The sequence below is a fragment of the Somniosus microcephalus genome, chromosome 2, assembly GCF_052327205.1.
Source record: "Somniosus microcephalus isolate GS21.2 chromosome 2, FLI_Smic_1.0, whole genome shotgun sequence".
Lineage (NCBI taxonomy): Eukaryota > Metazoa > Chordata > Chondrichthyes > Squaliformes > Somniosidae > Somniosus > Somniosus microcephalus.
The window spans coordinates 321,914,567-321,940,874 of NC_140988.1; the positions used below are offsets into that span (position 1 = coordinate 321,914,567).

At 48.4% G+C, this 26,308-nt stretch overlaps 1 protein-coding gene across 1 annotated transcript in view; it reads left to right on the plus strand.

The window, feature by feature from the left end:
• The first annotated feature begins 509 nt into the window (after window positions 1-509).
• Window positions 510-26,308, plus strand: part of nars1 (asparaginyl-tRNA synthetase 1) — a 51,249-nt gene continuing 25,450 nt past the window's right edge. The window contains exons 1-8 of the mRNA XM_085974422.1: window positions 510-666; window positions 2,456-2,538; window positions 2,639-2,704; window positions 4,957-5,049; window positions 10,403-10,492; window positions 14,071-14,149; window positions 15,739-15,809; window positions 16,120-16,206. Of these exons, the coding sequence (XP_085830548.1) occupies window positions 621-666; window positions 2,456-2,538; window positions 2,639-2,704; window positions 4,957-5,049; window positions 10,403-10,492; window positions 14,071-14,149; window positions 15,739-15,809; window positions 16,120-16,206 (615 nt within the window). The 5' untranslated portion in view covers window positions 510-620. The remainder of the gene's footprint in view (window positions 667-2,455; window positions 2,539-2,638; window positions 2,705-4,956; window positions 5,050-10,402; window positions 10,493-14,070; window positions 14,150-15,738; window positions 15,810-16,119; window positions 16,207-26,308) is intronic.

The window sequence follows — 26,308 nt, forward strand, 5'->3', positions numbered from 1 at the left end:
CAAATTAAATTAAAATTTGGTTGTATATCTTTTGATAGGACCAAAAACAAATTGACTGTAAATTAATATAACTTCAAATAAAACTTAACAAATTAAATTAACACTTCCGTGACCGGTGGGCGCCGCGAGGACTGGAGTGCATAATTGGATTGGATAGCCAAATTTTAATTTGATTTGCTAAGGATTATTTAAAGTTTTATTGGTTACAGTCTATTTGTTTATTTTTGACTGGTCCTATCAAAAGAGGAACAAATTAAATTAAAATTTGGTTGTATATCCTGTGTACTACCTGAAGCAACATCCAGCACCAGGCCGAGTCCCTGGGGTCCACCCGAACCTGCCTGATGCAATCGGCAGCGGCTGGCCAGCTGCGCACTACGTACTGCGCAGGCGCGGGGGTTTGATTGACATCTCCGCGTCAGCCATCGGGCCTGCGCCGTCCAATCAGAGACTGGGAAGGAGCGGAAAGAGGCGGGGCGGGGCGCAGTCTTCTCCCCCCCCTCTCCCTCCCCCACCTCATTGAATTGGTTGTGCCGGCTGTGCGAACGTGGACCGGGACCTGAGGCTGTTGTGGAGAGCTCAGCGGGGAGACGACGATCACCGGGAGCTGAAGCTTGAACATGTCTTCAGGGGACATTAGTCAGGAGGCGGCGAAGCTGTCGCTGGGTAAGGAGCTCGGTCTTGAAGGGGGTTGTTTTGGGGTGGGGGCGGTGTCGTTCGATCGCTCGGTGACCCGAGGATTTGGCCCCAGTGCGGCACTCTCACCCCATGAGGCTTCCAGCACTTGCTGGGCTCTCACCCATTAAGAAATGCCACTTGGATGAGGTACCGCAGGGCTGCCATAGCCGGGAGGATGGGTCCCCACTGGAAAGCCCCACGGTTAGTTTCATTTTTAAAATTGATTTACGGGATGTGGGCGTAGCTGGCAAGGGGAGTTCCAGGATTTTGACCCAGCAACGATGAAGGATCAGCGATATCTTTCCAAGTCAGAATGGTGTGTGGCTTGGAGGGGAACTTGGAAGTGGTGGTGGTCCCATGCGCCTGCTGCCCTTGTCCTTCTAGGTGGTAGAGGCCGCGGGTTTGGGAGGTGCTGCCGAAGAAGCCTTGGCGAGTTGCTGCAGTGCACCTTGTAGATGGTACACACTGTAGCCACAGTATGCCAGTGGTGGAGGGAATGAATGTTTAAGGTGGTGGATGGGGGGCCAATCAAACAGGCTGCTTTACCCTGGATGGTGTTGAGCTTATTGAGTGTTGGAGCTGCACTCATCCAGGCAAGTGGAGAGTATTCCATCACACTCCTGTTTCTGTTTCCCTATTATTATCATAATTATATTTCAATTAAACTTTGTTTTAATCAGCAAAATGCTACATAGTGAAATACAGCATCAAGTTAGACCACACCTATATTTACAGGTCTGGGTCTGCAGACATTCAAAAAAGAATTCTTGCTGAAACACCCATCTCTGATAATATGTTCTGTCAATAAACATGAATAGCATGTATTTTGAGAAAGTAAGAAAGGAGATTTGTTAGTGTGATAGCAAAATACTGCAGATGCTGGAAATCTGAAATAACAACAGAAAATGCTGGAAAAACACAGCAGGCCAGGCAACATCCGTGGAGCGAAATTAGAGTGACGTTTCGGGTCTAACCCTTTTTCAAACTGGAAAGGAAATAAAATAGATCGAAGGCAGGGCTGCGATAGAACAAAAGAAGTAAAAGAGACATTAGTGTTAGTGTATTGACTATGCTTAACACGATAGACCTATAGTTTGGTTACAGGTAACAATCGTTTGTTTCTTTTAAGAAAAACTTTCCCTTCTTCCTCCACTTGACACAAATTGACCTGTGGTAGGAAGAGGAGCAACCCAGGTGACCATACTTTAGGTCAAGCAAATTTATCCAAAATTATTGTTAGATTGGTTCTGTTGGTATCACTTCTGCCTCAGTGAGAAGATCATAGATTGAAGCCCACTCTAGAAATTGAGTACATCATCCAGACTGATTTTAGTATAGAATTGAGGGAATGCTGCATTATTGGAGGTGCTGTCCTACATGTTTAAACCAAGGAATGTCTGCCCATTTTGGTGTTTTAAGTGGATGTTAAGGATCTCATGCACTATTAGAAGAAGAGCAGAGAGTTCTCCAGTATCCTGGCCATCATTTCTCCCTCCATCAACATCACCAGAAATTGATTAATTGGTCATTCATCTCATTGCTGTTTGTGTGATCTGATCGTGTACAATATTGTTGCCGCACTTAGATAAAAACACTCACTCACTACAGTTCAAAGTGATTCCTAGGAAATTAAGCACTTTGAGATGTTTGAGGTTGCGATAAAGCACTATATAAATGCAAGTTTTTTTTAGGTACGTGTTCACAAGGGAATAGGCCTCTGGTACAAAAGCACTGTTCTATCAACAAAAGTAAGATTTTTAACTTTAATATTTTACAGGTGAATTATATGCCTCTGATCGTGAAGGAGACGATGCAACTGGAACAGGAACAAAGGACAAACCTTTCAAAACAGCCCTTCAGGTAAACTTTCAGTCAGTGATAGCTATTAAAATAAACTCTTATTTGTTTTAATGAAAATATATGTAGCTTGTGAATTGTTTCTGTTTCTGCACACTTGTAGGCCTTACAAGCGGTAGGGAAGGAACCATTCCCAACTATTTATGTGGATTCCCAAAAGGAAGATGAGGTAAATCCAAGTCTTTTTCAAAAAAAGTAATGTGCTTTCTTGCATTTTAATATTTAAATTCAGAATGATCTATTTGAATATGCAAGATATTGAGGCTGGATCAAATGGTAGCTTAGATGATGGCAAAATACTGCGGATGCTGGAAATCCGAAATAACAACAGAAAACGCTGGAAAAACTCAGCAGGCCAGGCAGCATCCGTGGAGAGAGAAACAGAGTCAACGTTTCAGGTCGAAGACCTTTCATCAGAACTGGAAAAAAGCAGAAAATGGAATAGATTTTAAAGCAAGTTTAGGGGCTGGGAAAAAGGGGAGCTTTTCACCATGGACGTACAATCCCTCTATATCTCCATCCCCCACCAGCATGGCCTGAGGGCGCTCCGCTTCTTTCTTGAACAGAGGCCCGATCAGTCCCCATCCACCACCACCCTCCTCCGCCTGGCTGAACTTGTTCCCACATTGAACAACTTCTCCTTTGACTCCACTCATTTCCTCCAAATCAAAGGTGTTGCTATGGGTACCCACATGGGTCCTAGCTATGCCTGCCTTTTCGTAGGATATGTGGCACACTCTTTATTCCAGTCCTACTCGGGTCCCCTCCCTCACCTCTTTTTCCGGTACATTGATGACTGTATCGGTGCTGTCTCCTGCTCTCGCCCTGAACTAGAAAATTTCATTCACTTTGCTAACAATTTCCACCCATCCCTCACCTTCACTTGGTCCATTTCCGACTCTTCCCTTCCCTTCCTCGACTTCTCTGTCTCCATCTCTGGGGCTAGGTTATTGACAAATATTCACTATAAGCCCACTGACTCGCACAGCTACCTGGACTACACTTCCTCCCACCCCGCCTCCTGTAAGGACTCTATTCCATTCTCCCAGTTTCTCCGTCTCCGCCACATCTGCTCTGACGATGCCACCTTCCATACCAGTGCTTCTGACGTGTCTTCCTTTTTCCTCAACCGAGGATTCCCCTCTACCGTGGTTGAAACGGCCCTCGACTGTGTCTGTCCTATCTCCCGCACTTCTGTCCTCACCCTTGCCTCTCCCTCCCGGAACCACAATAGAGTTCCCCTTGTCCTCACCTTTCACCCCACCAGCCTCCACGTTCAACGGATCATTTTCCACCACCTCCAGCATGATCCCACCACCAAACGCATCTTCCCCTCACCTCCCCTTTCAGCATTCCGTAGGGACCGCTTCCTCCACGACACTCTAGTCCACTCCTCTACCACCCCCAGAACCCCTTCCCCTTCGCCCGGCACCTTCCCGTGCAAGCGCAGGAGATGCAACACATGCCCTTGTACCTTCCCACTGTCCAGGGCCCCAAACACCCCTTCCAGGTGAAACTGCGATTTACTTGTACTTCCTGCAATTTAGTATACTGTATTCGCTGCTCAAGATGTGGTGGTCTCTACATTGGGGAGACCAAACGCAGATTGGGTGACCGCTTTGCGGAACACCTCCGTTCAGTCCGTTAGGGGGACCCCAAGCCCCCGGTGGCCTGTCACTTTAATTCACCGCTCCATTCACACTCAGACCCCACCGTCCTCGACCTCTTGCATTGTTCCACGGAAGCTTAGCGTAAGCTCGAGGAACAGCACCTCATCTTTCGATTAGGCACTCTACAGCCCTCTGAACTCAACATATAGAGTTCAACAATTTCAGATCATAACCTCGGCCCCTATCACACATTGTCCCAGCTAGTACAAAGATATTCTGACACTGGCCTTTAAGTAACCAAGTTATGAAGAAAGGCTTAAAGGCCTAAACTTATTTTTGCTGGAGAAAAGACTAGAGACATAATAGAAGTCTTCAAAATCACACAAGATTTTAAGGTTGAAGTAACCATGCTTTTTAACTTGGATAAAGGTTAGAAATTAGAAAAACTTTTGTACCTCAGGATAACGGATATGTGGAAAAGAAGGTAGCTGTTTGAGATCAACTGACACCTTTTTAAAAGGTAGATGCATTGATATCTGTTGAGAAAAGTGATTGAAGGTTGTAGCAATATTAATAATAGCACTGTTTGACTTTTTAGGCGATGCAGATGAAAGAACTTAGTTTTCCTTGAAGCAGGGGATCATTTTGGCTTGCTTGGAAGTGGATTGTTATTAAGCCACTGGAGTTGCAGGTTGAGAAGATGAGAATAAGCAATGGTTGCACGGCTAGAAATTTGTCCTCTTTCTGTTGGTGACATCGCTGTACATAATCAGAAGACTGCATTTAACATTTTAATTTCTTTTCTTTTAAGCGCTGGGAAGTTATATCAAAATCGCAGATGAAAAGCATTAAAAAGCTCTGGCAGCGGGATCAAATAAAGAACGAATCAAAAGAAAAAAAGGAGGTAAAAAAAAAAAATCATTCATTTTGTACTCTTCTCATTTACACCGTTTTTGCATTGGATGTCCAGAATTTAAAATAGTTCAGTACTTGCCTTTGTTATAGTGCCTTACTGTGCGAAGGTACTTCCAAGTGCTTTTGAAGTGTAGTGATTGTTGTATAGGCAATATAAACAGCCATTCTGTACATTCAGCAAATGACATAGGAACGTAGGACATAAGAATTGCTAGAAGAAAAAAGACCAAGGTCCATCTTGTTTGCTTTCTCCCATCCTGGCAGTTGCATGATACAACACTAATGGAGTTATTGACTATCATGGCATTAAATCTTTTATAAATTAGTCTGCAACAGACCCAGACGTAAGGTGTGGAAAACCCCCAATGGTGGAAATCTTTGTTAACCATAGGTTCCCAGTCACCTGTTCCTCCCAAATGTGCTACACTTGCCATATCTCATCTCTCAAATTACTTTTGGAATATTTTGGGAAACAGTACACATGAGGTTAGTTTTTTTTGGTGATAATTGGTTGAGGATGGAATTTGTGGCTGGGATAGCCTAAGACTTTAACCTAGTTTTTTGTTTAAAGGACTTGCATTTATATAGCACTTTTCATGACCGCAGGACATCCCAAAGTGTTTCACAGCCAATTAAATACTTTTTTGAATTGTCACTGTTGTAATGTAGGTAAACGTAGCAACCAATTTACGCACAGCACTGTCCCATAAACAGCACTGAGAAAAATGACCAGAAAATCAATTTTTAATGATGTTAGTTGAGGGACAAATATTGTTCAGGACACTGAGAGAACTCCGTTGCTCTTCAAATTGTGCCACGTGATCTTTTATGTCCGCCTAGGAGGGCAGACCTTGGTTTAACATCTCATCCGAAAGACAGCAGCTCCAACAGTGCAGCACTCGCTCAGTACTGCACTGAAGTGACAGGCGAGATAATGGGCTCAAATCTCTGGAGTGGGGCTTGATCCAATGATTTTCTGACTGAGGTGTGAGAGTGCTACCACTGAGCCAAGGTTAATGCTTTTAATTTAGACGAAATATTTCTCCATTCAACAATATCCTATCAGTGGTTGAGTTAGTTTGAATCCAACTCATACTGATGGGATGAAAGTTAATGCTCTCATTAATGGCTGTGGGTTTGGTGAAGTGAATTTGGATAATCTGAACTGATTTCCTAATGGGTACATGTTCACACTGCAAAACTCTCATAAATAATTACTAATTGGCAGTTCTGTGCCCACTCCAGGGACTTGAGCACATAAAGCTAGGCTGACGTTCCAGTGCAGTGCTGAGGGAGTGCTGCACTGTCGGAGGTGCCGTCTTTTGGATGAGACGTTAAACCGAGGCCCCGTCTGCGCTCTCAGGTGGATGTAAAAGATCCCATCGCACTATTTCGAACAAGAGTAGGGGAGTTATCCCCGGTGTCCTGGCCAATAGTTATCCCTCAACCAACACAACAAAAAGAGATTATCTGGTCATTATCACATTGCTGTTTGTGGGACCATTCTGTGCGCAATCTAGCTGCCGCATTTCCTACATTACAACAGTGACTCCACTTCAAAAGTACTTCATTGGCTGTAAAGCGCTTTGAGATGTCCGGTGGTCGTGAAAGGCGCTATATAAATGCAAGTCTGTCTGTCTTCTCTTTCAAAGGCTGCGATTTTTCCCTATCCCTACCCCTAGCAGGGTAGAATGACATTTCCCTGATTGGGCTTGTTAAGCCCGCCCAGCACGTTTGCCAGTCCAATTGAAGGAAGTGGGTCTGATGATGTCATTTGATGACGCATCATCAGCCGGTTTCCTAAAAGGGTCCATGCGCAAATTTCTGTTGACATTTGTGCTGTCAGTGTTCCACAGCATTGAGGTGCTGCAAACACTGACAATCACTGCACAGTGTTGCAGGCTGCACCCAGGCTCTCCCATGACTCCCTCCATATGCTTATGGAGGGAGTCGCAGCACACGGAGGTTCTCTTCCCTTCCAATGGGTGGAAGACCCCCTCCCCCCCGCCTTGAGACCAACACAGCCTGGTTGCACATTGCACAGGAGGGCACAAACAGGGATGTCGTCAGGAGGACCAGGCTGCAGTGGCGCAAGCCTTTCAATGATCTCCATAGATCACAAAACATTACTGCAAAGCCACACTCAACCCCATCCTGCTGTGCATCACTCATCACATCCCCATCACTCTGCCTTCCCTACCCTACTTATGCACATCCTTACTCACACCAACTTACCTTGCACCTCCACCCATCCCTCTCTATCTACATTCTCACGTCCCCATCTCACTAGCCACCCATCACACTCACCCTCATGCTAGTCCAATCATACCAACTAACACACAAGGGTAGGCACTTGTGTGTTTTAGACAATGTTCATGTGAAGTTTCTGTTAATATGGTGTCAAACATTGAAATCTTTATTTTCAACACTTTGCGTTCTTGGAAGTGGCTTAGTGAATTGCAGTGAATGGTGAGACAATGGCACCCCCATGAAATGGTGATGAGTGTGAAAGGAATGGCTTGGGTAGTGTAGGTGTTGAAACGGATTCTTTTGCCCTCAATCTGGTTCAGTACAAACACTGAGTCGAATACTGGTTGAGTTCAACAGTTGTTTTATTCTGTTGTCCCGGGAGACTTACTCTGATACAGCACAGTTCTGACTCCAGCAGAGTCTCGACAGGTTCCACCAGAGCAAGTAATCTTTCATACAGAGTACCACATTATTATACTTGCTTTTGAGAAGACATTAACACATCTTACAGTCTGCACCAATCCTGAGCTGGGCACGTACACATTTAAATTGATTTCCTGGCCTGGCAGTTTGAAATAAAGAAGTCACATTTCACTGAATGGTTTATAGTTTAGGAAATATGCGGGTAATGGTTTCACGATCACCTAATCAGTATGGTAATGTGTTTTCTGATCGCCTATTGTCTGTATATCCTCTGCACTCCGCCCTACGCTGTTTCCACCAGCAAGGTGTGACATTGTGGGTGCCAGCCACATTAGCAGCCACAGATCAGTTTAGCTTTTCCCGAGTTAACATGATCATCTCTTACAATATGCAAGTGACTCAGCGATGTCGACATTGCACCACCATTTTAGGCTAACAGGATCCTCCATTTTAGATTGACAGGGTCCTTGGCCATGCGAAGCGAGTTGTTACCCTATGTTTGCATTCTATATCCTCATAGGGATGCTTTATGGTGCTGGTGTGGGGTGGTGCCAACCTGGCACATCATGTGGCAGCCAGGGTGTGCAGCGTCAAGTGAAGTAAATCTAGCCATGGTGAGGCCATCCCTGGCATCAAGGGCAGCAGTATGGTCAGGTGCTGAAGCCCTCTGTCCTGTGCAGCATCAGGTGATTGCGGAGAAGGTTGGTGTGGTTGCTGGTGATGCCGGTGTTGCATTTATTGCCCATCCCTATTTGCCCTTGAGAAGGTGGTGGTGAGCGGCCACCTTGAACTGCTGCAGCCCTTATGGTGAAGGTACCCCCACAGTGTTGTTTGGGAGAGAGTTCCAGGATTTTGACCCAGCGACGATGAAGGAACGTTGATATATTTCCAAGTCAGGATGGTGTGTAACTTGCAGGTGATGGTGTTCCCATGTGCCTGCTGCCCTTGTCCTTCTAAGTGGTAGAGGTCGTTGGTTTGGGAGGTGCTGCCGAAGAAGCCTTGGTGAGTTGCTGCAGTGCATCTTGTAGATGGTACACATTGTAGCCACGGTACACCGGTGGTGGAGGGAGTGAATGTTTAAGGTGGTGGATGGGGTGCCATCAAGCGGGCCGCTTTGTCCTGGATGGTGTCGAGCTTCTTGAGTGTTGTTGAAGCTGCACTCATCCAGGCAAGTGGAGAGTATTCCATCACTCTCCTGACTTGTGCCTTGTAGATGGTGGAAAGGCTTTGGGGAGTCAGGAGGTGAGACACTTGCCACAGAATACCCAGCCTCTGACCTGCTCTTGTTGCTCTAGTATTTATGTGGCTGGTCCAGTTAAGTTTCTGGTCAATGGTGTGACAGCCCCCCCCCCCCCCCCCCCCCCAGGGGATTCGGCGATGGTAATGCCGTTGAATTTCAAGGGGCGGTGATTAGACTTGCTTGTTGGAGATCGTCATTGCCTGGCAGTTGTGTCGCGCGAATGTTACCTGCCACTTATCAGCCCAAGCTTGAATGTCATCCAGGTCTTGCTGCATTCAGGCACAGACTGCTTCATTATCTGAGGAGTTGCGAATGGAAATGAACACACTGCAATCATCAGCAAACATCCCCACTTCTGACCTTATGATAGAGGGAAGGTATATTCTATGTAATATGTAGAACCCAAGCAGCTTGGGTTAGGGTGTGCTGGGAATTCTACAGAATTATTGGTACAGGTAGACTACCCTTTATCCGGACTTCCGAAAACCGAAACCCTCTAAAAACCGAAGGTTTTTTCGTTCAGCGTAAGTCGTGCGTACGACTTACGCTGAACGAATAAAAACCGAAGGTTTTGAGGGTTCCGGTTGCGGAAGTTCGGATAAAGGGTAAGTCGTGCGCACGACCCCCCGACAACCGCCGACCCCCCCGCGGACCCCGACAACCGCCGACCCCCCCGCGGACCCCGCCAGCCCCGACAACCGCCGACCCCCCCCGCGGACCCCGCCAGCCCCGACAACCGCCGACCCCGCCAGCCGCCGACCCCCCCCGCGGACCCCGCCAGCCCCGACAACCGCCGACCCCCCCGCGGACCCCGACAACCGCCGACCCCGCCAGCCGCCGACCCCCCCGCGGACCCCGCCAGCCCCGACAACCGCCGACCCCCCCGCCAGCCCCCGACCCCCCCGCGGACCCCGCCAGCCCCCGACCCCCCTGCGGACCCCGCCAGCCCCCGACCCCCCCGCGGACCCCGCCAGCCCCGACAACCGCCGACCCCGCCAGCCGCCGACCCCCCCCGCGGACCCCGCCAGCCCCGACAACCGCCGACCCCCCCGCGGACCCCGCCAGCCGCCGACCCCCCCGCGGACCCCGCCGGCCCCGACAACCGCCGACCCCCCCGCGGACCCCGCCAGCCCCGACAACCGCCGACCCCCCCGCGGACCCCGCCAGCCCCGACCCCCGCCGACCCCGACTGACTTACGCTGAGCGTCAGCGTAAGTCGTGCGCACGACCCCCCCGCGGACCCCCGCCGACCCACCTTCCAAAATCCGAAATTCTCCTTTATCCGAAACTCGGCTGGTCCCGAGGTTTTCGGATAAAGGATAGTCTACCTGTATTTGCTAATTTTTTTGTGAGGAGAGGGAGGATTGTATACATTTTTACTTTTTTCTAGTAACAGATCTTATTTCAAAATCTATATTCTTTCTAACAGCTGGAAGATGCATTGCGTCGGGAGAAGAATCTGGAAGACGCCAAAAAAATAGTTATTAAACTGGATCTTAGTCTTGAAGAGCCACATCAGGTAATTGGCAATATATAATTAGAAATTGACAATACATCAGCTATAATGTACAATAAATTAACATTGCAAACTATATCTGAACTAGACAGTACCCTTAGGCTATGTTGTGTTGGTCCAGGTGGTAGCGTATTTATATATTGTTGGATAACCTTCTGATTTTTGAGGGAGGGGTGGGTGTTCCCCCGATTTCAACTCAACAAACCTCCAATGTGACCGCCAGTGCTTTTTTAAATCAACAGAAAATCAATGTTTATAAGAACATAAGAAATAGGAGCAGGAGTAGGCCAATCGGCCCCTCGAGCCTGCTCCGCCATTCAATAAGACCATGGCTGATCTGATCCTAACCGCCAATCTACTATCAGAGAACCATCTCCTGAATCTAACAGAATTAGACACACGAAATAGGAGCAGGATCAGGCTACACAGCCTGCTCCGCTACCCACAGGGCCATGTCCGATCCGAACCTAGCCTCATGTCCAAATTCCTGCCTGCTCCCCGTAACCCTTAATTCCCTTTACTTCTAGGAAACTGTCTATTTCTGTTTTAAATTTATGTAATGATGTAGCTTCTACAGCTTTTTGGGGCAGCATATTCCATGGACCTACCACCCTCTGAGTGAAGTAGTTCCTCCTCATCTCAGTTTTGAAAGAGCAGCCCTTTTATTCTAAGACTATGCCCCCTAGTTCTAGTTTCACCCATCATCGGGAACATCCTCCCCGCATCCACCCGATCCAACCCCTTCACAATCTTATATGTTTCAATAAGATCGCCTCTCATTCTTCTGAACTCCAATGAGTAGAGTCCCAATCTACTCAACCTCTCCTCATATGTCCATCCCCTCATCCCCGGGATTAACCGAGTGAACCTTCTTTGTACTGACTTGAGAGCAAGTATGTCTTTTCTTAAGTATGGACACCAAAACTGTATGCAGTATTCCAGGTGCGGTCACACCAATACCTTGTACAACTGAAGCAATACCTCCCTATTTTTATATTCTATCCCCCTAGCAATGAAAGCCAACATTCCATTGGCCGCCTTAATCACTTGCTGCACCTGCATACTAACCTTTTGAGTTTCATGCACCAGGACCCCCAGATCCCTTTGTACTTCAGTACTTTCCAGTTTCTCTCCATTTAGATAATAACTTGCTCTATGATTTTTCCTGCCAAAGTGCATAACCTCACACTTTCCAGTATTGTATTCCATCTGCCAAATCTCTGCCCACTTACTTAGCCTGTCTATGTCCCCTTGCAGGTTTTTTATGTCCTCCTCACTCACTACTTTCCCTCCCATCTTAGTATCATCTGCAAACTTTGATATGTTACACTCGGTCCCCTCCTCCAAATCGTTAATGTAGATTGTAAAGAGTTGGGGACCCAGCACTGACCCCTGCGGAACACCACTAGTTACTGATTGCCAGTCTGAGAATGAACCTTTTATCCCAACTCTCTGCCTTCTGTTAGATAGCCAATCCTCTATCCATGCCAGAATATTACCCCCAATCCTGTGATTTTTTATCTTAAGCAATAATCTTTTGTGTGGCACCTTGTCAAATGCCTTTTGGAAGTCTAAATACACTACGTCCACTGGTTCCCCTTTATCCACCCTATATGTTACTTCCTCAAAGAACTCCAGCAAATTTGTCAAACATGACTTCCCCTTCATAAAACCACGCTGACTTTGTCCTATTAAATTATGATTATCCAAATGTCCTGTTACTGTCTCCTTAATAATGGACTCCAAAATTTTACCTACCACAGATGTTAGGCTAACCGGTTAGAAAACTTGAAGGTTTATTCAGCAAAACAATTTAGGAACTAATATAGTACTTAAATAAACCAAAGTGAAGTGCCAAACTTTATTGATGGGCTGATTGAGACAAGTGGCACATAACCAATTTAAATAAAAAGCAATTCATTTATCATTGTTTGTCTTAAAGGATTTTTATAATGGCATTTTTAGAACACTCCTATTAGCATAATGCTGGGAGGATGTGTGCGCATTAGGCAGTGGTGGTTTATGGGTATTGGAGTATTGGGAAGAATATCCTGGTGGGTATGTCTAGTTGGTGTGGGTTGCACAGTGCCACTGAGAAAAGCCATTCATGGTTGTGACTGGAACTGGATCTAAGTTCTTTACAGCACGTTCTCAAGATAGAAGAAAGTCACAAGTGCTTGATGTGGGAGGGAGGAAAGATGGCCAATGGTTCTGGCGGTCAGGTGGGAGCTGTGAGCAGCGACGGGTGGAAGGCATAGGTGCTTGAGGTATGGGGCTGAGAGCAAAGGGAAGTCGTTCCCTATCTAACCTCCTCCAGCTCTACAACACTCCCGAGATCTCTGTGCTCTTCCAATTCTGGCCTTTTGCGCATCCCCAATTTTAATCGCTCCAGCATTGGCGCCATGCCTTCAGTTGCCTAGGCCTTAAGCACTGGAATTCCATCCCTAAACCTCTCTACCTCCTTTTAGACGCTCCTTAAAACCTACCTCATCTGTCCTAATATCTCTTTGTGGCTTGGGGTCAAATTTTGTTTGATAGCTTTCCTGTGAAGCGCCTTGGGATGTTTTACTATGTTAAAGGCGTGTTCTATAAATGCAAATTATTGTTTGAATTTGAGGTGGGCAAGCAGTAAGGCACAGGCTCGTGTGGTGGGAAGGAGAAAAGGGTGAGAGAGGTTAATGCTGCAAGCCTTAAATTCCTTTCCTTCCCCAGAAGGCTTTACAAAAAGGAAAGGGCTTCCCTATTATTTTACTGAGGAAGCCTGTTCTTGTTTAAACCTTAGACAGTGCTTGCTGTTTGCATGTTAAGTTATGGGGAAACCTTCTATGGAATCACATCCCCGCAAAGCAGAAACTGGTTCCCTGCGATGACCGACACCTGGCTTTTAAGTTGCTTAAGAGCTTTCTGCATTGTTACTACAGTAAAAATGTAGCAAGTATTTAAGTAACTTAAAGCTGACTCCTGATCATATTGAGGATGCAGCTTCTGCAGTGCAGAACAAGAGGAAATACTAACCAGTTAGTGTTAGGTGGGGTCAGCAATGTGTGGAGGAAGAAAATGGCTGGTTTGGGGCAGCAGGGTAGAACTACTGCTCAGCACCAGCTTTGCATGCAGATTGGCAAGTAGGATTGTTCATTATATTACAGAACATCTGGGCACAACAATTGAAGGAATAATAACATGGAACTATACCCTGGCATAAGTTGCTGTCTTTGGGAGAGAAGCCCCATTTTGCCATGTATAGTCATTGTGCCAACTACCTGCACATTCCTTTCCCAGTGCGTAGAGCAAATAATAGTGCCAACAAATCAGGCTCTGGATGCCACTAATGGTGCTCTGGTTGGAACTTAAAAACCCTGACAACATGCAGTGAAATCAAAATATTTTTAGTCTCCATTTTTGAAAGGCATGTTTTTTGTCCCACTTCCAAGACTGAGCTTTTCTTGGTTGTATTTTCTCCTGCAGTAAGTATTACTGTAAGGCCACATTATTTGTCATTTTTATTGAGGTTGAGTTTCGAGTCAATATTGGATATGTTTTCTTCATTGAATTGTTTAATGTTTTCATTGTTACATTCATAGATAAAAATCCGAGCCACGGAAACACATAGAGGGCAACGAGTGAAGCTCTTTGGCTGGGTCCACAGATTACGTAGACAAGGTTTGTGTTCGGTCTTCTGGAATCATTTACATATTTGTCCTAGGAAAGAGAAGTTTAGCAGCATAACAATTGTTGCTTTCGCAAGCACACATCGTGTACACTAGAGACAGAATCTGTACTCGCCAAACAGATTTACACGTCTCGGGCCAAGAGGCATCTGATTTTTTTGACTGTTCCAGCTGGAAAGCTTATAACTGGGCTCCAACCAGTTCCACTTTGGCTTTAAAGCTTTCTTCATTAAACTGTTGATTTGAAACTTGGTGTCATAGTGTATGCAGTGGTTGAAGTCTTGGCTGTTGTATGGGGATCTCTTACCCTTCAGCTCCAAAGAAATAGCATTAAACTTCGACTACTTTTCTGAAACATAATTTAAGCTATAAGTTTCTTAGTTCCCCTCTTCCCATCAACTAGGGGTTGGGGCGATCTTTTCTCCCATGATATGCCCCATTGATTTGCATTCTATAATGGTGGTTAGGCAAACTGGCATTGTTGGTTTTGATCTGCCCTCTAAAAAGCGGAGTAGTGTAGGATGACTTGGATTTTTCCACCCATCGGGTGGATATGGGTCTGGTCTTTGCTCAATGCTGGATCAGTACCTTCGAATTCCCAATTAGCACCATCATTGGAGCACCATCAGCACAAGGACTGCAGTGGTTCAGGGAGAAGGCCCACCATCATCATCATGGAGTAATTTCTTACCAATGTCACCCACATCCCAGAACATTTTTTTTTTTTAAAGATCTCCCTGATATAATGGCTTAGATCAGAGCTTACCAACTGGAGAATTGTATGAACCAAGTTTACAGTAGGCTTCAAAAGTAAAAATAAATGTTTTGCCTATGGTGAGAGTCTCTTGTCCATTTACGCTTTATGTTGGTTGCCTGTGCTGCACGCCTCTTGCAGCCAAGTGAGTGCCCTGATTCAAGACTTCTGCCTATGTTTTTGCTTTGAAATTAGTTGTTGAGGGGTCTGGAAAAATAACCGTGTTTCAAACCAGCTTTCTACCCTTTTATTGTCAGAAGCTTAAGGCCTTTTGCTCAGCTCCCAGTGGTAGCATATCTAAGATTGGGAACTTAGGGCATGGGGAGATACTCATAATGGTGCTGTATGTTGGAATTACTACAATGTGCTGTGCCAGTGCAACATCAAAAGTAAAAATGTATTTTCAAGGGGTTAGAAGTTTACATGCTGTATTCATGGCAAAGAGGACCCAGATTGTTCCAATTTCTATCTTTTAAAACAAATTCTGTAGTTTTATACAAATCTACAAATAACTAAAGAAAAGTTACATTTTGAAAGTCAAGTCAGTAGTATTATTACTCTTGTGTACTTTATGTTGTGTTGTCTCAGTTTTTATTTAGTCGTACATTTTAGACTGTAGTCTGGGCCTGTAAAACAGAAATTATGATTATACCATTGACACTGGCGCTTCCTGTGTAAAACAATTTATTTCCTTTGCCGGTGTCCGAGAAGATCAATTTTACTTCAATGTAGTTTCCTTTTAAACTAAGCAGAACAAAATAACTGTTGACAACATTCATCAACGAAAGCTCTTCATTGAAAATCTGAATATGTATTTATCTTAACAGGAAAGAACTTGATGTTTGTTGTTCTGCGCGATGGCACAGGATTTCTGCAATGCATCTTAAGTGATGAGCTGGTAATTAATGTTTTATTTTCAAAAACTTTCAAGTGCAGTTCATTAAATGTTCAACCATTGTTCTTTAAAGCGTGGGAGTCCCACTGGTAGTCTAGATTTTTACTGCTACTGCCTTATGAGTGCTTCGCACTGATAGCATTGTTTGCATAATGCAAAATTTTATTGTGTTGCAGTTGAATTAACTTACAGATTCGCTACAAATGTTAAGCAATTCCCATTTCTGTCCAAGAACTTCAGCGTGAGCAATCTTAAATTCCTGCGTTTTGATGTAATAGATACTCTGAATGTAATATTTTCTCTTTCTCTTCAGTGTCAGTGCTACAATGGACAAGTCCTATCAACAGAGAGCTCCATTGAAGTTTATGGAACCTTGAAAATTGTGCCAGAAGGCAAGATGGTAAAGACATTTTCAGTAAATGGAACGTAAGAATGTAGGAGTGTAAAAGACAGTTTAGTCTATCTTGCTCAACCAGAGCCTGCCTCCAAACACAGGTTTCCTGTGTACAATGATTTGCTTCATTTTAAGTGGTTCAAAGGATTAACCTCACCTGAATTTAGTATCCTTATAATATTGGTGGAATAAATTATGGCAAAGGAAAATTCCAACAAAAATTGGCATAAACGAATTGTATTAGAGAAATAATGGACTTGGAAACCTTATCTGCAGTCTGGAGAAATATTGCACTCAATGGACTATAAAGGCATATATCCTCCATTTTATGTAATGAATGTTTCACCAGTATGGACTTTCTGCAGTGTCCCACATGATGGACAAAAGAGGTGAGAGATAACCTAAAACTAAAGGAATGAGCATACAAAAGTGCAAAGAAGAGTGTAGATCCGGGTGACTGGGATCGATATAAAGAACAGCAAAGGAAGGCAAAAAAGATAGTAAGAGCTGCAAAAAGGAATACAAAAAGAAACTTGAGATTGACACACAGTTTTTACAATTATATTAAAAGAAAAAGGGTTGTCAAAGGTAATGTGGGCCCTTAAACAACAGATGCGGGTAATATTGCAAATGAAAGGAAATGGCAGACTTGTTGAATAATTACTTTGTGTCGGTCTTCACAGTAGAGGAAGAGAATAATATACCTGACATTCAAGGGAAACTTAACTACAGTTAACATAAGCATGAAAACCATAACAGAAAAAATTAATGGCACTAGAGACTGACAAATCCCAGGACCTGATGGTTTCCACCCCAGGGTTTTAAAGGAAATAGGTAAAGAAATTGCAGCTGCCTTAGCCATAATCTTGCAAAGTGCTCTCGATTCAGGAATTGTTCCTTTTAGATTGGAAATTTGCAAATGTAACTCCATTATTTAATAAAGGAGAGAGAAACCAGGACATTATAGAGCTGTTGGTCTAACATCTGTTGTGGGGAAGTTTCTGGAATCTATAAATTAAGGCAGAGTGACTGAGCACTTAGAGAAATTTGAGTTGATTAGAGAGAGCCAACATGAATTTGTAAAGGGTGGGTCACGTCTAATTACAGACCGGTAAGCCTGACATTGGTAGTGGGGAAAATGCTAGAGTCCATTATAAAAGATGTAATAGCAGAGCACTTGGAAAACAGTGACAGGATTGGACAAAGTCAACATGGATTTACGAAAGGTAAATCGTGCTTGACTAATCTACTGGAATTTTTTGAGGATGTAACTGGTAAAATAGAGAAGGGAGAACCAGTGGATGTGGTATATTTGGACTTCCAGAAGGCTTTCGATAAGGTCCCGCATAAGAGATTAGCGTGTAAAGTTAAGGCACATGGGATTGGGGGCAAGGTATTGACTTGGATAGAAAACTGGTTGGCAGACAGAAAGCAAAGAGTTGGAATAAATGGGTCTTTTTCCGAGTGGCAGGCAGTGACTAGTGGGGTACCGCAGGGATCAGTCCTCGGACCCCAGCTATTCACAATATATATGAATGATCTAGACAAAGGAACTAGATGTAATATCTCCAAATTTGCAGACGACACAAAGCTGGGTGGGTGTGTGTGTGCTGTGAGGAGGATGCCGAGAAACTCCAGGATGATTTGGACAGGTTGGGTGATTGGGCAGAAGCATGGCAGATGCAATATAACGTGGATAAATGTGATTTATTTATACTCTCCCTGGACAGCGCCACCCGTAGCCCGCTCAGTATTATTTCATAAGTCTTTCTTTCATGAATGACTGATTCATGTCACAGGGTACTGAATTTGGATGATCAGCCATGATCTCATTAAATGGCGGAGCAGGCTCAAGGGGCCGAATGGCCTACTCCTGCTCCTATCTTCTATGTTTTTATGTTTCTAATGAACCTAATTGAATTTTTTGAGGAAGTAACTAAAGTAGTAGATGGGAATATCTATGCATGTAGTTTATATGGACTTCCAGGAGGCATTCAGTAAGGTCTCACATAAGAGACTGTCAGCTTAAATTAAAACTCATGGACTTAAAGGCAAATAATTGACCTGGTTAGGAGATTAATTAGGCGGTAGAAAACAGAGTAGGGATAATGGGTATCTACTCAAATTGGAAGAAAGTGACTAGTCATATCCCAGAAGGATCTGCTGGGGCCTAAACTATTCACTATAATAATTATTAATGAATTAGATAACGCAGCAGTGAGCCATATATCCAAGTTTGCTGATGGTGCATAGATTGGTAGCATAGTAAGTAGTATAGACAGATGCATAAAATTACAAAGAGACATTGATAGATTAAGTAAAACATAGAAAAATAGGAGCAGGAGTAGGCCATTCGGCCCTTCGAGCCTGCTCCGCCATTCAATATGATCATGGCTGATCCTGTAGCTCAATACCATATTCCCGCTCTCCCCATACCCCTTGATACCTTTTGTGTCTAGAAATCTAATAGAGATAGAAGTGAGTGGGCAAAACTGTGCCAGATGGATTTCAACATGTGTAAATGTGAGGTCATCCATTTTGGACCAGGAAAGGATAGCTGAGTACTTTTTAAATGGTGAAAAGCTAGGAATAGTGGAGGTCTAAAGAGATTTAGGGGTCCATGCACACAGATCACTTAAAATATAGTTGTCAGATACAAAAGATAATCCAAAAGGCTAGTGGAATGTTAGTCTTTATAACTAGAGGGCTAGAATATAATGGGGAGGATGTTTTGCTACTGCTATACAAAGCCCTGGTTTGACCACACCTGGAGTACTCTCTACACTTCTGCGCACCGCACCTTAGAAAGCATATACAGTATTGGCCTTGGAAGGAGAGGAGTGCAGTGCAAATTCTTTATTGAACCAGGGTTGGTCGCCTGGTTTGATAGTAATGCTAGAGTGAGGGATATGCTGGGCCACGAGGCTTCATGATAGTGGTGGAATGTAATTCTGTTGATGCTGATGGCCCACAGCGCCACATGGATGCGTTTTGAGCTGTTGGATCTATTCCATTCAGCACAGTGGTAGTGCTACACAACATGACGGAGGGTGTCGTCAGTGTGAAGACGGGACTTTGTCTCCACAAGGACTGTGCGGTGGTCACTCCTACCATTACTGTCATGGACAGATGCATCTGCAACAGGTAGATTGGTGAGGATGAGGTCAAGTAGGTTTTTCCCCTCGTGTTGGTTCTCTCACCACAAGCCTAGTCTGGCTGCTATGCCCTTCAGGACTCTGCCAGCTCGGTCAGCAGTAGTGCTACCGAGCCGTTCTTGGTGATAACTATTGAAGTCCCCCATCTAGAGTACATTCCGTGTCCTTGCTACCCTCAATGCTTCTTCCAAGTGGTGTTCAACATGGAGGAGTTCTGATTCATCAGCTGAGGGAGGGTGGTAGGTGGTAATCAGCAGGTTTCGTTGCCTATGTATAACCTGATGCCATGAGACTTCATGGGGTCCAGAGTTAATGCTTAAGACTCCCAGCACTACTCCCTCCCGACTGTAAACCACTGTGCCGCCACCTCTGATGGGTCAGAGTCCTGCAGGTGGGACAGGACATACCCAGTGATGGTGATGGCGGAGTCTGGGATGTTGGCTGAAAGGTATGATTCTGTGAGTATGACTACGTCAGGCTGCTGCTTGACTAGTCTGTGGGACAACTCTCCCAATTTTGGCACAAGTCCCCAGATGTTAGTGAGGAGGACTTTGCAGGATTGATTGGGCTGGGTGTGTATAGATGGTTAAAGGGTGATTTGATTGAGGTTTTTAGGATTTTGACAGGAATTGATGGGGTAGATAGAGAGAAACTTTTTCCGCTGATAGAGTCTAGGAGAACATAAGAAATAGGAGCAGGAGTAGGCCCTTCGAGCCTGCTCCGCCATTCAATGAGATCATGGCTGATCTTCTGCCTCAACTCCATTCACCGGCCCTATCGCCATATCCCTTGATGCCCTTACTGGTCAGAAATCTATCGACTTCTGTTTTCAATATACCCAATGACTGAGCCTCCACAGTACTCTGGGGTAGAGAATTCCAAAGATTCACCACCCTCTGTGTGAAGAAATTTCTTCCCATCTCAGTCCTGAATGGCCTACCCTTTATCTTGAGGCTGTGGCCCCTGGTTCTAGACTCCCCAGCCAAGGAAAACATTCTCCCAGCATCCACCCTATCAAGCCCTGTAATAATTTTGTATGCTTCAATGAGATCCCCTCTCATTCTTCTGAATTCAAGAGAATACAGGCCTAATTTACTCAATCTCTTATATGACAGTCCCGCCATCCCAGGAATCAATCTCGTGAACCTTCATTGCACTCCCTCTATGGCAAGATTATCCTTCCTTGGGTAAGGAGACCAAAATTGTACACAGTACTCCAGGTGTGGTCTCACCAAGGCCCTATATAATTGGAGTAAGACTTCTTTACTCCTGTACTCAAATCCTCTTGTAATGAAGGTCAGCATACCATTCGCCTTCCTAATGGCGTAGAATCATAGAAGCATCGAAAGTTACAGCACGGAAGGAGGCCATTTCGGCCCATCGTGTCAGCGCCGGCCAACGAGCTATCCAGCCTCATCCCACTTCCCAGCTCTTAGTCTGTAGCCCTGCAGGTTAGAGCATCCCAAGTGCATATCCAAGTACTTTTTAAATGTGGTTAGGGTTCCTGCCTCTACCACCCTTTCAGGCAGTGATTTCCAGACCCCCACAACCCTCTGGGTGAAGAAATTTCCCCTCAAATCCCCTCTAAACCTTCCCCCCAATTACTTTAAATCTGTGCCCCCTGGTTTTTGACCTCTCTGCTAAGGGAAATGGGTCCTTTCTATCCACTTTATCTATGCCCCTCATAATTTTATACACCTCAATAAGGTCTCCCCTCAGTCTCCTCTGTTCCAAGGAAAACAAACCCAGCCTATCCAGTCTTTCCTCATAGCTAAGATTCTCTACTCCCGGCAACATCCCTGTAAATGTCCTCCGTACCCTCTCTAGTCCAATCACATCTTTCCTGTAATGTGGTGACCAGAACTGCACACAGTACTCTAGCTGAGGCATAACTAGTGTTTTATACAGTTGAAGCATAACCCCTCTGATCTTGCATTCTATGCCACGGCTAATAAAGGCAAGCATTCAGTATGCCTTCTTAACCACCTTATCTATTTGGCCTGCTATCTTCAGGGATCTGTGGACAAAGTCCCTTTGTCCCTCTACACTACTCAGTGTCCTACCATTAAATGTGTATTTCCTTTCCTTGTTAGCCCTCCCCAAATGCATTATCTCACACTTCTCCAGATTGAGTTCCATTTGCCACTGTTCTGCCCACCTGACCAATTTATTGATATCTTCCTGCAGTCTACAGCTCCCTTTTTCAGTATCAACCACACAGCCGATTTTAGTATCATCTGCAAACTTCTTAATCATACTCCCTATATTCAAGTCAAGATCGTTGATATATACCACAAAAAGCAAGGGACTTGGTACTGAGCCCCGCGGAACCCCACTGGAAACAGTCTTCCAGTCACAAAAACACCCACTCTGCTTCCTGTCTCTGAGCCAGTTTTGAATCCAACTTGACACTTTGCCCTGGATCCTATGGGCTTCTAACTTCGTGACCAGTCTGCCATGTGGAACCTTATCAAAAGCCTTGCTAAAGTCCATATACACTACATCATCTACCCTCCTTGTTACCACCTCAAAAAAATTCAATCATGTTTGTCAGACACAACCTTCCCTTAACAAATCCGTGCTGACTATCCTTGATTAATCCGTGTCTTTTTAAATGAAGATTTATCCCGTCCTTCAGAATTCTTTCCAATAATTTTCCCACCACTGAGTTTAGGCTGACTGGCCTGTAATTACTCGGTCTATCCTTTTCTCCCTGTTTAAACAAGGGTACCACATTAGCAGCCCTCTGGCACCACACCTGATGCCAGAGAGGATTGAAAAATGATGGTCAGGGCCTCTGCTATTTCCTCTTTTGCTTCGCTTAACAGCCTGGGATACATTTCATCCGGGCCTGGGGATTTATCCACTTTTAAAGCTGCTAAACCCCTTAATACTTCCTCTCTCAATATGTTTATTTCATCTAATATTTCACACTCCTCCCCCTGATAGCAATGTCTGCTTCGCCCCTCTCCTTTGTGAAAACAGACGCAAAGTATTCATTAAGAACCCTACCGATGTCTCCCGCCTCCACACACACATTACCCTCATGATCTCTAATAGGCCCTACCCTTTCTTTAGTTATCCTCTTACTCTTAATCTATATATATAAAGCGGCTCTTCTGTCTGTCTGTCTGTCCGCCTGGTCTCGGTACGTTTGGAAGTTACAGAGCGTACCGACGCGCGCGTCGCCTCAAAAGAAAGCTTGCGATTCTGGACCGGTCATCGGCGTATTTACGTTTCGGCTGGACAAAAATCCCGCCCGCGGTATCCCAAAAACGTTCAGCGTTCCGCTCATTAGCATCTCATTAGCGACCGTTGTGACGTCGAGGTCTTCCTACAGTTGAGTGTCGAGTGACTTGACGATTGACCAATCCTACGCTTGGGTGACCTGACCGGTCGGTGCGTGTGTGGGCGGGCCTTATCCTTCTGAACCGAGGTGAGTGGCCGCCATCTTGATTTTTCACGATTTTTTCCCCCACACTTTGTGTGTTAGGGAACTAAGGTAAATATTTGAATTATGTGTTAGGGAATTAATTAACAATTTATTTCAGTTTTATATTGTGTTTAGCAACCCCCCCCCTCCCTCCTCCTCACCCTCGCGCAGGGGGGACTCGGTGCTGGTCTCCCAGGCCCGCTGCAGGCAGGCCTGAAGCTCCAAAAATTTCTCTATCTCTCTCTCTTCCCTCTCTCTCTCTCTCTCCTCCTCTTCCCTCTCTCTCCTTCTCTTCCCTCTCTCTCCTTCTCCTCTTCCCTCTCTGTCTCTCTCTACTTCCCCCTCTCAGGTTTGACGGTGTCGGGGCCCGAAGTGAGCCGCTCTAACGGCTGCCAGCCCGCGGGGTTTCCCTGCCTACTCCCCGTGGGCCGCCTCGCGGTGCTGGCACTGACCGCGCATGCGCCGCCCGCCCGCGAGAGCCCGCTCTGGCTTTTTTTTTTAAACGGCAACCACGCATGCGCACGGCCGTTGCGCAGCCGCCTTGACGCCGGCACGCATGCGCACGGCCCCCGTGACGCCAGCACACAGCCTCGTGAGATCGCGCGGGGTGCGAGCCTCGGGGAAATCGCGGGGGGGAGAGAACCTCGGAAATCGCGGGGGCGGAGAGAGCCTCGGGAAATCGCGGGGGGTGGGAGAGCCTCGGGAAATTGCGGGGGGGGGGGAGAGCCTTGGGAAATCGCGGGGGGCGGGGGGGAGAGAGCCTCGGGAAATCGTGGGGGGGGGGGAGAGCCTCGGGAAATCGTGGGGGGGGGGGGGGAGAGCCTCGGGAAATCGCGGGGGGGGAGAGCCTCGGTAAATCGCGGGGGGGAGAGCCTCGGTAAATCGCGGGGGGGAGAGCCTCGGGAAATCGCTGGGGGGGGAGAGCCTCGGGAAATCGCGGGGGGGGGAGAGCCTCGGGAAATCGGGGGGGGGGGGGGGGAGAGCCTCGGTAAATCGCGGGGGGGAGAGCCTCGGGAAATAGCGGGGGGGGGGAGAGCCTCGGAAATAGCGGGGGGGGGAGAGCCTCGGGAAATCGCGGGGGGGGGGAGAGCCTCGGGAAATCGGGGGGGGGGGGGGAGAGCCTCGGGAAATCGCGGGGGGGGAGAGCCTCGGGAAATCGCGGGGGGGGAGAGCCTCGGGAATCACGGGGGGGGGAGAGCCTCGGGAAATCGGGGGGGGGGGGGGGGGGGAGAGCCTCGGTAAATCGCGGGGGGGAGAGCCTCGGGAAATAGCGGGGGGGGGGGAGAGCCTCGGGAAATAGCGGGGGGGGGAGAGCCTCGGGAAATCGCGGGGGGGGGAGAGCCTCGGGAAATCGGGGGGGGGGGGGGAGAGCCTCGGGAAATCGCGGGGGGGGAGAGCCTCGGGAAATCGCGGGGGGGGAGAGCCTCGGGAAATCACGGGGGGCGGGGGGGGAGAGCCTCAGGAAATCGCGGGGGGGGAGAGCCTCGGGAAATCGCGGGGGCGGGGGGGAGAGCCTCGGGAAATCGCGGGGGTGGGAGAGCCTCGGGAAATCGCGGGGGGGGGGAGAGCCTCGGGAAATCGCGGGGGGGGGGGAGAGCTTCGGGAAATCGCGGGGGGGGGAGAGCTTCGGGAAATCGCGGGGGGCGGGGGGGAGAGAGCCTCGGGAAATCGCGGGGGGGGGAGAGCCTCGGGAAATCACGGGGCGGGGGGGGAGAGCCTCAGGAAATCGCGGGGGGCGGGGGGGAGAGAGCCTCGGGAAATCACGGGGGCGGGGGGGAGAGAGCCTCGGGAAATCGCGGGGGGGGGGAGAGCCTCGGGAAATCGCGGGGGGGGGGGGGGGAGAGCCTCGGGAAATCGCGGGGGGGGGAGAGCCTCGGGGAAATCGCGGGGGGGGGAGAGCCTCGGGAAATCGCGGGGGGCGGGGGGGAGAGCCTCGGGAAATCGCGGGGGTGGGAGAGCCTCGGGAAATCGCGGGGGGGGGGAGAGCTTCGGGAAATCGCGGGGGGGGGAGAGCTTCGGGAAATCGCGGGGGGCGGGGGGGAGAGAGCCTCGGGAAATCGCGGGGGGGGGGAGAGCCTCGGGAAATCGCGGGGGGGGGGGAGAGCCTCGGGAAATCGCGGGGGGGAGAGCCTCGGGAAATCACGGGGGCGGGGGGGGAGAGCCTCAGGAAATCGCGGGGGGCGGGGGGGGGGAGAGCCTCGGGAAATCGCGGGGGGGGGAGAGCCTCGGGAAATCACGGGGGCGGGGGGGGAGAGCCTCAGGAAATCGCGGGGGGCGGGGGGGGGGGAGAGCCTCGGGAAATCGCGGGGGGGAGAGAGCCTCGGGAAATCGCGGGGGGGGGAGAGCCTCGGGAAATCGCGGGGGGGGGGGAGAGCCTCGGGAAATCGCGGGGGGCGGGGGGGGAGAGCCTCAGGAAATCGCGGGGGGGGGAGAGCCTCGGGAAATCGCGGGGGGCGGGGGGGGGAGAGCCTCGGGAAATCGCGGGGGGGGGAGAGCCTCGGGAAATCGGGGGGGGGGGAGAGCCTCGGGAAATCGCGGGGGGGAGAGAGCCTCGGGAAATCGCGGGGGGGAGAGCCTCGGGAAATCGCGGGGGGAGAGCCTCGGGAAATCGCGGGGGGGAGAGCCTCGGGAAATCGCGGGGGGAGAGCCTCGGGAAATCGCGGGGGGGCGGGGGGGAGAGAGCCTCGGGAAATCGCGGGGGGGAGAGCCTCGGGAAATCGCGGGGGGCGGGGGGGAGAGAGCCTCGGGAAATCGCGGGGGGGAGAGAGCCTCGGGAAATAGCGGGGGGGAGAGCCTCGGGAAATCGCGGGGGGGGGGAGAGCCTCGGGAAATCGCGGGGGGGGGGGGGGGGGGGAGAGAGCCTCGGGAAATCGTGGGGGAGAGAGAGAGGGGGTGGGGGAGAAGAGAGAGGGGGGGCGGGGGGGAGAGAGCCTCGGGAAATCGCGGGGGGATAGCCTCGGGAAATCGCGGGGGGGAGAGCCTCGGGAAATAGCGGGGGGGGAGAGCCTCGGGAAATCGCGGGGGGGGGAGAGCCTCGGGAAATCGTGGGGGAGAGAGAGAGGGGGTGGGGGAGAAGAGAGAGGGGGGGCGGGGGGGGAGAGAGCCTCGGGAAATCGCGGGGGGGAGAGCCTCGGGAAATCGCGGGGGGATAGCCTCGGGAAATCGCGGGGGGGAGAGCCTCGGGAAATCGCGGGGGGAGAGCCTCGGGAAATCGCGGGGGGCGGGGGGGAGAGAGCCTCGGGAAATCGCAGGGGGGAGAGCCTCGGGAAATCGCGGGGGGGGGGAGAGCCTCGGGAAATCGCGGGGGGCGGGGGGGAGAGAGCCTCGGGAAATCGCGGGGGGGAGAGCCTCGGGAAATCGCGGGGGGGGGAGAGCCTCGGGAAATCGCGGGGGGCGGGGGGGAGAGAGCCTCGGGAAATCGCGGGGGGGAGAGAGAGGGGGTGGGGGGAGAAGAGAGAGAGGGGGAGGGGAGCGGAGAGAGGGTGGCGGGAGGGGAGAGAGGGTGGGGTGGGGGGGAGGG